The sequence below is a fragment of the Cynoglossus semilaevis genome, chromosome 20 (assembly GCF_000523025.1).
Source record: "Cynoglossus semilaevis isolate Cse_v1.0 chromosome 20, Cse_v1.0, whole genome shotgun sequence".
NCBI classification, from domain to species: domain Eukaryota; kingdom Metazoa; phylum Chordata; class Actinopteri; order Pleuronectiformes; family Cynoglossidae; genus Cynoglossus; species Cynoglossus semilaevis.
Window position 1 is genome coordinate 6,197,623 of NC_024326.1, and position 13,077 is coordinate 6,210,699.

General features: G+C 40.0%; 1 protein-coding gene across 1 annotated transcript in view; it reads right to left on the minus strand.

Moving 5' to 3' along the window:
* eif2b5 (eukaryotic translation initiation factor 2B, subunit 5 epsilon) overlaps positions 1 to 11,713 on the minus strand; it is a 13,042-nt gene extending 1,329 nt beyond the window's left edge. Inside the window, exons 1-11 of the mRNA XM_017042102.2 lie at positions 11,479 to 11,713; positions 11,131 to 11,255; positions 10,859 to 11,044; positions 8,568 to 8,745; positions 7,292 to 7,372; positions 7,123 to 7,200; positions 5,147 to 5,459; positions 4,918 to 5,063; positions 2,127 to 2,274; positions 1,939 to 2,040; positions 1,658 to 1,839 (exon numbers count right to left, since the gene is read on the minus strand). Of these exons, the coding sequence (XP_016897591.1) occupies positions 1,658 to 1,839; positions 1,939 to 2,040; positions 2,127 to 2,274; positions 4,918 to 5,063; positions 5,147 to 5,459; positions 7,123 to 7,200; positions 7,292 to 7,372; positions 8,568 to 8,745; positions 10,859 to 11,044; positions 11,131 to 11,255; positions 11,479 to 11,637 (1,698 nt within the window). The 5' untranslated portion in view covers positions 11,638 to 11,713. The remainder of the gene's footprint in view (positions 1 to 1,657; positions 1,840 to 1,938; positions 2,041 to 2,126; positions 2,275 to 4,917; positions 5,064 to 5,146; positions 5,460 to 7,122; positions 7,201 to 7,291; positions 7,373 to 8,567; positions 8,746 to 10,858; positions 11,045 to 11,130; positions 11,256 to 11,478) is intronic.
* Positions 11,714 to 13,077: the final 1,364 nt, after the last annotated feature.

Genomic DNA, 13,077 nt, shown 5'->3' on the forward strand with positions numbered 1-13,077 from the left:
AAGTGTTTGGACAATATCCGCATATCATATCATACGCAAAATATGTAGGAAAACAGAACCTGCTGGCCAGGAATACTTTTAAATAGAGGCACAGCAATCAAGACGAGTACAAAAAAAAAAACCCAATGAGAACAAAATCAAAGTGAAAGTAACCAGGCTGGTGTTTTATTACATCTAACTTCACTTCAGCAGAAAAGGATTTCCTTTTCTCCAAAGCAACGGCATCAGAAGAAGCCGAAACGTTAAAAAAAAGATATACAACGTAAACCGTGCGTTACATTAAGAAAGAACAGTGTTGTCGGTGTAAACTTGAGGCTCTTCACACCACACGTATACCTATTAACAACATGAGGAAGATTTGGGAGGGGCTAATTCACTCCAGTCTTAAAGGCACAGAGTCAATTCAATTCAACCAACATACAAAGCGGTCACAATGGAACACAACTTTTTCAACAAGGTTACACGTCACGGACCGAGGAATCCCTGTATTAATTAATCACTAACATTACCCGAGGCTGCCGATGATACAGTTATTAACTATTGTCCATTAAAAACTTACTTAACGGACAGTAACAGACAATAAAAGCAACAGTAACATGGCTAAATACGCCATCAATAACAAAAACATAACTGCATGTGATCCTACAGAAAACAAGGTTAGTTTTAGATTATTTGCGCATATCAATTTTCTGCCAAATATCGCTGAAATAAAATTACAAATAATTGCAAAAAACTGCAGTGGTGGCTTAGTGGTTAAGGAAGTGGACTTGGGTCCGGAAGGTTCCTGGTTTGAGTCCAGTGTAATCTAATCCAAATGATGGAAAAAAAAAAATTAAGTACAACAAAAAAAAAAATGTCTTAGAGTTGGTGAATTTTAGTCATCACCGTACATCGAAGCAGCGGCTTCTACAACAACATATCAAGAGTCGAATCTTCGACGAAGCCGTTGTCGACAAAGATGTTAATCTAGTCTATGTTGTATTGTGGGATAAGTGGTCGCTCGCGTTCATGTGTCGACGAATCAGTCGGTGGCCTAGCCTGTAGTCCCGGTAATTCATTTCACATTTGCGTTGCTCGGCTTATCGGTTGTAGACTTATTTATTGCCTGTTGCTCAGTGAAATGTGGTTCGACATGCCTGACCAGAAGTCGAAGCTTCTGCTGGACGAGATGGTAGCTATGCACGTTTTGACCATGTACCGTATTTTCCGGACAATAAATTGCACTTTTATTCCGCCCTTTGGCTGGGTTTGGAACTTATACTCAGGTGCAACTTATATATTCAAATATATTTCAGATGTTTTTTGTTTTCCACACTGACAGCCACTAGAGGGCACTATGGGCTTGTGTACCACTATCTGCTACTCCTGTACCACTGAAAATTTACATGTTGTTATTTTCACACTGACAGCCACTAGAGGGCACTCTAGGCTTGTGTACCAGTATCTGCTACTCCTGTAAGTCGCACTTTTTTTTCATCCTTTGGCTGGTGCGACTTATACTCCGGAGCGACTCATATACATTTTTTCTACCTCATTATGCATTTTGTAGCTGGTGCTAACAAGCTAACTTGAACAATGTTTTCGTCGCACTTCACAACATGTGGCATTACAACCACCACAGTCAAATTGGTTGGGCAATAAAACGCAGGTAGTTTTACTCAGTGCAAAGTGAACGAATTATGATGACTGGTTCATGTTTAAACAAATTTAAATAAATATCTTGGCCAACTCTCTCACCTTTAACGTCGTCCATCTCCGGTGACGGAATTTGAGGATCATCTTGGCCATCAGGCTCGCTATCCTCACTGTCACTCTCAAGTTCAGGGTTTAACACTAACCCTGTGGAATGGGGAAGCAAATTATAGTCTGCTGACATTGGCATTAAAAAGATCTACGGAATAGGGCTTCATAACGCAAAACGTCAGGATTCCACCTCACCCCAGAGACACTGTGACAGCTCCTCGTCTTCAGTATCGTCTAGGTTGCTTGCCTTCCAAATGTGGCCTTGTCCTTCTGCGCCAACCTCTGCTGGATTAAAAACTTGAAAGCAACACAACATAGTTGAATGCCAAAAAAAAAACCAATCATCAATAAATCTGTTGCAAATTTGTTGGGTCAATGCTCACCTTTTTGTTTGTTTTTTCCTTTACTTTCACCAATATCAGCATCATCACTTAAGAATTCATCATCATCATCATCCTCTTCCTCCTGTTCTGGGTGATGCATGGACACGACAGTGCCCTCAGGAAGAGAGAAGTTTGGTCCGATCACCACCTGTAAATGGTTCGCAGTCAATCGAGATATAAAAATATTAACAATAAAACGTTTGATCTATTAGATTATGGGAATGTTAAAAAAAAACAGGTAACTAGATCAAGCTGAACAAAGCCACAGCGTAGCGACATTTCTTTTTTAATGTTGAAAAATAATCAAATATATGCAACGTAATTTGCAATGTAGTCCTAAAATATGAATGATTAACAGAGGTGTGGACTCGAGTCAGACTCGAGTCTCATGACTTGGACTCGAGTCAGACTCGAGTCTCATGACTTGGACTCGAGTCAGACTCGAGTCTCATGACTTGGACTCGAGTCAGACTCGAGTCTGTGTACGTATGGGCTGTCGGCACAACATCCAATCAAATAAAACGTTGGCTGGCCAATCAAATTGCGGGACAACCAATGAGAAAGAGCTGTCGGGTTAGAGAAAATGATACCAAAGATCGTGTTGTTCGGATTTAAAAACTACGAGATGGTCAACAAAAAACGAGTGGCAGTGAGTGGAAAGGACTCGAAACAGAAACGGCAGGACTTGGGACTTGACACTTTTCAGCCTTGACTTGGATTGGACTCGGACTTTGCCTATTTTTACTTGAGACTTGATTCGGACTTGAGTGCAAAGACTTGAGACTTGCTTGTGACTTGGTCCCACCTCTGATGATTAATATTTCAAACATTTGCGCTATACGTTTACAATGTCGTCAATAATAAATATGATATCTTATAAATATAAAATGACCTTTTCCCCAAATGACCTTTTTGACTTTGCACTAATTTAACAACCTATACTTTAATATTAGCACTAAGGTCAGGATTTTAAAGTAGAGATGAATGTACAATGACAATATACAAGGATTTCAAGGTAATTACTTTTCATTAATAACCATGAACAGTTTTTGATTAATTGATTTTTTTTTCTCTTTTTACACAATCAATAAGGTAAGCCTCCTGACCCGCCCCCCCCCTGTCTCCTGACCCACGCCTGTCCTAGAGGCTGAAAATACTGGCCGTACCAGAGTTGCAAACAAATGACTCACAACCACATTGAGCCAACTCTGGTAAATATTATAAGCTGCAAATATGTTTCTTATGTCATAGAAAACTAATTGAACAATATTTATTAGGTTGGGTGCACTTAAAGCCACTTTTCATTTCACAACTCATTCTGAACACAGTACATTACGGTGTTTGAACTGAAAAGAGAACGTCTGATTGAGCAGTGTTTGATGCAGCTAATTTATGGATTTTTTACGGGCTAACAGAGTTCATACCGCTAGCAATGAATGACCTTTCTGGTAGGCTAAGAAGGTAAGAAAAATGGAAAAATCTCCAAAAGGCATCAAATTACAGATATGACATTCTTATCATAATATGTCAAAAAAAAAAAAAAAAGTTCGATTTTATTTCCATCATTTACACTTTCAAAATAACCGAAAACAAAATAATGGCGTCTGCCTTGTACTGCCCCCTGTCGCAGCTTGTAAACACTTTTTGTAGCCAGCCAAGAGTCTTTCAATTCTTGTTTTGAGGTATCTTCGCCCATTCTTCCTTACAAAAGTCTTCCAGTTCTTTGAGATTTCTTACGCACTGCTCTTTTAACGTCTATCCATAGATTCTCAATTATGCCGAGGTCAGGAGATTGTGATGTAATCCACAGTGGATTCTGAGGTGCGTTTTAGGATCATCTATCTATTTGTAAAAGCTTTAACTTTAACTGCAGCTTTTTTTCAAAGACGGCATCAAGTTAGTGTCCGAAGATTTGCTGAAATTGTATTAAATCAATTCTTCCATCTACGTGGAATGTTCCCTGTGCCACTGGCTGCAATACAACACCAACGCATGATTGATCCACCCCCCCCGTGCTTAACAGTTGGACAGAGGTTCCTTTCATTAACTTCGTACCTCGTTGCTCATTCCGGCCAAAAAGTTCTATTTTATCCTTATCGGTCCACAGAAGTTGTTTCCAGAATGCATCAGGCTTGTCCATATGTTCATTTGCAGTAGTGAGGACATGCGTAGAAGAGGTTTTCTTCTGTATAATTTCTTCCATGGAGATCATATTTGTACAAGTATCTCTTTATTGTGGAATTTGCGTACCACAACTCCAGTGTCTGCCAGATCTTTCTGGAGGGGCCGTGCAGTCAAACGTGGGATCTTTCAGATCTTGCTTTAACCTCCACCGTTCCTGATGACTGCCATTTCAATTAATTACATTCCTTAACAGAGGATATTGGCATCTGAAAACACTTTGCCATCTTCTTATAGCCTGCTCCTGCGTTGTGAGCGTCAACTATTTTCAGTTTCATAGTTCTAGACCACTGCTTAGAAGAACCAATGGTGCCGATTGTTGGGGGGCAAGGTCAGATGAGTCCGGGCATTCAAAACCTTTGAGACTGACTTTGCATGGGGGCCCAAAGTCTTGCAGACGCCATTATTGTAAAGTGTAAATGATGGAAATGAAACTTTTTTTTTGACATATAGGAATGTCTCGTCTGTAAAGGAAAAGATGCATCCATCTTTCCTTGGCTTCTTTATGCACATTATTACAATTTTTTTTTAACCTGGGGTAAAACCCAACTGTATTTTAAAATAAAACGACATGCTTATTCTTAAAAGGAAATAATACAATAATACTCACATTGTAGGCAAGGACGCACTGCTTATTCAGTGTCACATTTTCTTTGACCACCGTGTTGTCACAGAGCACAGACTGACTGACAGTCACATTACTGTCAATGTGAACGTTACTCCAGATGTAAGCATGGTTTAGGTTGACATTATCTCCTGTTTCAACAGAGAGACATCAAAGTGAAGCACACCAACCTCTAACGGGCACATTTCCAACAGGATTTAATCTCATCACTTACCGATGGTGCAGTTGTTACCGATCACACTGTGGGAAATGCGGCAGTTTGCCCCAATGCTGGTATTACAGCCAATGAGGACGTTCTCCTCCATCTGGCTGCCGTGGCCCAGACTGACACCAGTGCCTCTGTAAACGTTGTGACGAGAGTAAGTGCAGCTCCATTCCTTCTGGTCCGTGAAGTTGGCCTCCGGAGTGAGTGGGTAAAACCACCGTCTCACGAGGTCCGACGACACCGAGTCGTACATAAGGAGGTTGGACACTCTGACTCCGTAGCCATCGTTGATGACGTTCATGTGTATGTGGTTTCCCAAGATCTAAGATAGAAAAACAGTTATATTAATAGCATAATATCTCGGTCGCTTTTGGCTTTATTTGATCTATTTGATCTTATGGTAACCTATAACTTTTACTGGGCCGACATTTTAGATTTCAACCTGCGTTTAGTTATTCTAAGTTTACAGCTGTTGGCAAATGACTACAATTCTGAACTTGTTAGTATTTATCTATTTTTAATAACTATTATCAAGTTGAACAATTTTTAACTTGACAGTTTCTTGGGGTCGTTCTTTACTTACCAATTTTTTTTTTAGTTTCTAAAAATTGTTATGGCTAGTCTTTCATCTCCATTTAAACATTTTGTTAAACCTTTGAGGTCTTCTGAACAGTTGAGAGTTTTTAGAGCAGGGCTTTTTATAAATGCTGTGGTTCTGTGACCCAGCTCTGCATAGACTGGTCCCTCATTAGCCCTGGTCTAAGAACGTGGCTTTAAGATGGCTAAACACTACACCGGGAAAAGCAATGTCCTATCTGGCAGAGGTGGAGGACTCGAGTCTCGTGACTTGGACTCGAGTCAGACTCGAGTCATCAATTTGATGACTTTAGACTCGACTTGACCAAATGTAAAGAGACTTGGAACTCGACTTGGACTTTAACATCAATGACTCGTGACTTCACTTGGACTCGAGCCCTTTGACTCGACAAGACTTGAGACTTTCTCCAAAACCCAAAAATTATAAACTAAGTTATTGAGGAGCGCTGTGTACGTATGGGCTGTCGGCACAACATCCAATCAAATAAAACGTTGGCCAATCAAATTGCGGGACAACCAATGAGAACGAGCTGTCGCGTTGGCCACGGGTTAAGAGAAAATGATACCAAAGATCGCGTTGTTCGGATTTAAAAACTACGATATGGTCAACAAAAAACGAGTGGCAGTGAGTGGAAGGACTCGAAAGGACTCGAAACAGAAACGGCAGGACTTGGGACTTGACTTGACACTTTTCAGTCTTGACTTGGATTCGGCTCGGACTTTGCCTATTTTGACTTGAGTCCAAAGACTTGAGACTTGCTTGTGACTTGCAAAGCAATGACTTGGTCCCACCTCTGCTATCTGGTACTGTATTTGTTGAAAACTTCAATTAAATTTAAATCTGGTATACAGTAATCCCTCTCCTATAACAGTAGTTGTATTCCAAGACCCACTGCAAAAAGGGAAAATCCGCAAAGTAGAGGCAAGATTTATGAACCTCCCCCGTACTGTTATCAACACTCCCTAGACTGTATTGCCCTTTCCCACACAAAATGTATGCACAGTAGAGTTGTATAATGGAAATATACGACATACATATTACATAAATCAATTAAATACCCTACCATGAAAAACAATGTTAAATACATTCTGATTATAAATAAATATAATATTATAATTAATAAAGTGCAATTCAAGTAATCAAGCCTCTCCTTATGTTAATAGGAGTCGGGACAAAAGGAGAGAGGAGAGCGAACAGAGGAGGATATAGAAAATATTGGAAATAACAAAAAGAAAACTACCATGATACAGCGAAACTCTCACAAAATTGGAATAAAAAAAAAAAAAAAAAAAAAAATCCACAATGTACTGAGAGAGCGAAAAGGAGAACCGCAAAGTAGGGAGGGATTACTGGAACTCAAAAACATTATGATGCCGCTGTGTGGTACCTCTTCATTTACTAGGATTCCTCTGACAAAGTCATCCCTTGTCTGATAATCAAAATTATCAGTGAAGAGCTCTGCAACCTGAAATGAGGGGACAAAAAAAAACAAAAAAAAATTAACACTGCCACCAAACAGATAGAAAAAAACGTCCTGTTTCGGTTTCAAACCTGACCTGTGGAGAGCATATACTGATGTGAGAGTCGAGCAGGTCGTGTCTGATTTCAAACTCATCGCTTGTGCTGTGGAACATGTTCTGCAAAAGGTAAACATAGATGTTGGTAACGCCCGATAAAAAGCAAGACCCCCGCCCCAAACAATCACAACAGTACCCTTCTTCTGTTTGGAGTAAATACGGTTAATAGCCAACTTGTATGTACCATACGAACATTTTATACATACTGTAATTTCCAGACTATAAGCTGCTACTTTATTCACATACGTTGAACCCTGCGGTTAAAACAATGATGCGGCTAGCGATCAATGACTTTTCTGGTAGGCTACTGTGCGTTATACTAGTAGCGTACAGTATGTCTGTCTGTGAATGGCGTGGGGCACGTGGGAGAGATAACCAGAGGTGTGGACTCGAGTCACATGACTTGGACTCGAGTCAAACTCGAGTCCTCAATTTGATGACTTTAGACTCGACTTGACAAAATGTAAAGAGACTTGCAACTCGACTTGGACTTCTAACATCAATGACTCGTGACTTCACTTGGACTTGAGCCCTTTGACTCGACCTGACTTGATACTTTCTCCAAAACCCAAAGTGATCTGTGTAAATATATTATTATTTTTGTGTAAAAAGACTCAAAACAGAAACGTAAGGACTTGGGACTTGACTTGACACTTTTTAGTCTTGACTTGGACTCGACTCAGACTTTGCCTGTCTTGACTTGAGACTTGACTCGGACTTGAGTGCAAAGACTTGAGACTTACTTATGACTTGCAAAGCAAGGACTTGGTCCCACCTCTGGGTGAAAGTTGAGAGCAGTTTGATCCCTGTCATGTTGACGCGCGAGTTGGTTATACAGGAGCTGGTAAAACGCTGTTTATGTTCTGTTGTGCTCGGTGTGGCTGATAATAAAGACCCCCAAATTCCCTGTTTCTGCTGTGGACGAGCACAAAGTGAAAAGTGTTAGCCCAGAGCTAATGTTAGCTTCGGGCCTGGAGCAGATCACTAAGTCTCCCCTGTGCATTCAACTATGGTCAGGGCTCCGAAGCAGGAAAGAGCTAACGTGTAACCAGCTGTTCGTAAACAGATGAATTTATTTCGGTTCATGAAGGAAGTTTTAATGACGTAACTTATATATATATATATATGTACAATTATTTTCTTCTTTTTAAATATTCAGGTGTGCTTAATAGTCTGGACATTACGGTAATGATTTCAGGGTTCCCGAAAGGCATTGGGCATTTCAAATCTCAGAGAAATTGTGTATGTGACTAACCATAGGAAACTGTAACTTTTTCAATCCCTGGGTCTTCTGGTAATGTAAAATCCTCTGACTCCTCCTGTCATTGACCACAACAATGTCATCTTCCTCACAGCGGGACCTGTGACCTGGTGTTGATTCTTTGAAGATCATAGTCATCACCGACACATTCTTCTCCGTCTTTCGGCGATGCCTAAACACAAGACCAATACAACAAATGATATATCAGCATAAGAAATAATAAACAAATAAATCTGATCTGATAAAATATAAGGGTTCAAATAATGTTGTTACGAAACCTTGCAAATCGCATTAGTTTAAACGAATTGATCACAGTGTCGCTGTAGATTAATCGGGATTAATCACAATGCAAATAATCACAATTACTGTATTTTTCAAAAAGTCACACCACTGCCCTCTTGCAGCTGTCAGTGTAAAAATAACGAACATGTACATTTTTTATGGTAAAGGAGTAGCAGATACTGGTACACAAGACTAGAGTGCCCTCTAGCGGCTGTCAGTGTGAAAATAACGAACATGTACATTTTCAGTGGTAGGCCTACATAAGTAGCAAATACTAGTAGACAATTATATATTTCAATATATAAGTTGCACCTGAGTATTAGTCGCAAACCTAGCCAAAGAATGAAAAAAGTGCGACTTATAGTCTTATAGGAAAATACGGTACTTTAAAAAATTATTATTCCTAAATATACCAAAAAAGGTAGATGTATGTGTTTCACATACTAATCCAGATAATAGAATTATGTATTAATGTGGAAAAGGTCAAGAAAAATATTGACTATATACAATACTATAAAAATACATTATAACCCAAATCTTTCTTTGTAGAGTTGGTGGATTCTTGTCAAAATACATTATAACCCAAATCTTTCTTAGAGTTATTACTGTGCATTTTGACAGTGGTTCGGTCAGTCAGCTTGTGAAACTTTCTCAGAGTGTGTGTTACTAACAAGATGACTTTGTAGGAACGCAAACACAAGGCTCCCCAGAATCCAACTATTGCACCAAGCCAAGCTGTTTATCAATGTTTCAAAAGGAAAGACTGCAACTGCTCAGGAGCATCAACTACTGTATGTTCATTAACACGCTTTACAGCACTTGTCCAATTTTACCAAGTACTGTAATGTAAAATCCTCTCTGAAAACGTTTCCTCTGTTATGTTAGCACAAAACAGCATGGGTCTTGACATGTTGTTGGCAGAAAATGGAGACGTGTGCACAATGTTTGGTGCTCACTGTTGTACTTCTATTCCCAATAACACTGCTCCAGGTGGCTCTGTTAGTGTTATGTTAGTGGTCTTTTGGTCCACTAACATGTTGTACATAGGTGTATTTGATGCCATTCTCACATGCTGCGGTTGTTGTTTTTAATCCCTTATCTCCGTGCCCTTGCTACTCGCCTAATCACTATACCCCTCTCTAAGACTTTGTCAGATGTTAATTTCTACTTACCCTAACCCCAATCTATTTGCTGACCCTTCTTATATTATGGCCTATCCTGACTCTGACTCGGACAAAAACAGTGGCAATGACACTGTTTTTAATGTGCGGCCCGCCTCCCCCCCCTTTTTTTTAGTCTCTGTAACAGTTTGCTTAGGTGCTTAATAATCATTAGCCTTGTACATTTCACAGTGGCTGCAGTGGGAAAATACTCGGCCAAGCCATGTGGTACATCGGGGTGTCAATCTCAAATTCAGTGGGCCAAAATAAAAAACTGGGACCAACTGGAACGACAGGACAAAGTCAATATTTACAGAAAAAATGATGGCAATTGTGCATGTGCTCAAATTCAGTGGGCCAAAATAAAAAAAACTGGGACCAACTGGACCGACAGGCCAAAGTCAATATTTATAAAAAAATTAATGGCAATTGTGCATGTTTTCCCTTTTCTTCAGATATGCAATGTTGAGTTTTTTCACATGGAAACAAACTTTAGTTTTGCGTAAAAATGTAATCCGGAACAACCAAAGCTTAATATTATAAACACATGTGAAATTGAATTACAAATAAAAATACATCAGTGGTATTTGTATAACATAGCGCATACACTGCTAATACTACAAATCCCCCCCCCAGTATAAAGGGGCTATACTGTATACTGGCGAGCCAACTCTAGTACACATTTGATATGATCTTGCGGGCCAAATATAATTACAATGCGGGCGAGATTTGGGCCCCCGGGCCTGTGTTTGACACGTGAGGTACATGATGAGTGGGGTTTTTTTTACACTACATTTTTTTGTCAAAAACCATAACAAAAACTACAACAAACATACAGCTCACCTGTGCTCTTGCAGTGCCTGGCTGATGTCCACATTGGACACGACATCCCCATAAACCAAAACAAAGTCTGAACGTACGAGGTTCTTTGCATCCACATCTCTGAGAACATCTCCCAAAGATCGGTACAGGTCTGAAGTGATGATATGGACTATATTGGATGAGGTGGGTCGACACCACTTGGACTTCCTGTCAGAGGTAAAAATCATTCTAAGTCATTCGAACTTCGAAGAAGACTAACTCGCAATTCACACTGAAAGAGCACGAAAACGCACAGCAAGTGATCCCTGATTTTCGTGGCCATCCAGGAGCAGAAGACAAACGTCTCCTGTACACCCGTGGATGTGAGAAACTCCAGCGTGTAGTCGATTATAGCGACGTTACCGAGAGGGAGCAGGACCTGAATGGAAATGGTGAACATATAGACAGATAGAATTAAGTGACGCAATGTTTCAGTTGTAAATCAAAAAGACGGTACACGACACCATACAAAACAACGCAGCTTGAGCAACTCAAGACTTCGGATTTGCTAGCACGTGATGTTACTGAACGCTTCTGACAGCGTTGACAGCATGATACTAGCTAGTTTCTGTTAGCATAGCAGTTAGCCCAACTTTGCTCACCCGCGGCTGGTCCTTGGTCACAGGAAAAAACCTTCGGTTAAAACTGTCAGCGATTAAAACCGCCTGCAGTGGCTGGTCTTCTTCGTCTTCTCCTCCTGCCCCCTTACCGGCTGACATAGCAGCGCCGGAGCGGTTTTGTTTTCCTCCTTTACCGGCCATAACACTAGCTGTTTCCGGTCACAGAGTAACAACATCAACTCACACGCTGCACTGTCCTGTTGTCAGACGCAACGACGGTAGCCGCCGAGGACAAACCTCCCACAGGCTTACTCCTCTTCGATTCATACAATACCAAATTTAATCAATTTTATCCTTTTTCCAATTATGCTGTTGAAATCTACTTTAATAGAATATTCAGCATATTTTGATAGCATATAGACGTCTAGCAAAGAAGACAGGAGCCAAGTGCTAATTAGTTGTTGCTAGCTATTGGTATTATGTTACGGTAATAATTAAGAAACGAACAATAACAATGATAATAGCGTGCCCACAATTCTAATTAGAAAATTTGAAAACATTTTAAAATATTTTATAGTATAATCAAATTTTCTCTCTATTTCTGAATGGCTCTGAATAGGCAACCCATGTCCATGACATTAAGACCAATGAAGCTCATAATATATACCAGGGGTGGGCAAACTTTTTGACTCGCGGGCCACAATGGTTTCTAAAATTTTTCAGGGGGGGCCGGGCCAGAATAGGAGAATGTTGTGTTTGTGTGGACTAATATAAATGAAATGTAAAAACAGGATGCAAAACACCAATGTGAAGAGTTTATTGTGAAAAAAATTCCAAATGTATTAATTTAATAACGCAGTAATAAACAAACAAAAACATTCCGTTTCAGTGGGAACAGTGTTGTTGGTCTCCCTTTTTTGCAAGTGCATCAATGTCTGGTGTTATATTTGTTGTGGCAATTCTCAGGATAGATCCGAGGTGTTGGTCAGTTAACTTGGATCTGTGACTGGCTTTGTTGATGTTCATGACACTGAATGTCTGTTCACACACATAGGTTGAGCAAAACAACGTCAGCATCTTCTGTGCCATCCTCACAGAAGATTATGCATAACCGTAATGCATCACACTCAATGGTCAATATCTTTGGCGACATCTGCTGGGGAAAGATGGGAATTACAGCTAGGTAAAATGATTGAGGTGTCATAATAACATTTAATTCAATAATATGACGTGGACGAGTTCGGCGGGCCGGATTAAAAAGCCTAACGGGCCGTATATGGACCACGGGCCGTAGTTTGCCCATGCCTAATATATACACAGGGCCGTAGTTTGCCCATGCCTGATATATACACTACTTACTGTTCAGGTATATTTTAATGTATTACTTAAATGCATTTTAAACCACAAGGCCCAGAGTATACTGCACTTTCTGAGGAGTCTGAGATCCTTCAAGATCTGCAGGAATGTAAAATTCACCTATCAGATTTGTAAACTGTGTGTTGAACTGGTTTTTATGGTTTTTTAAAATCTGATAGGTAGAATTTGCCTTTAAGTGAGAAACCATTTACCAGCACAAAACAACCACTGACCTGCTGTTCAGATGCTACACAACCACCATCTATCTATCTATCTATCTATCTA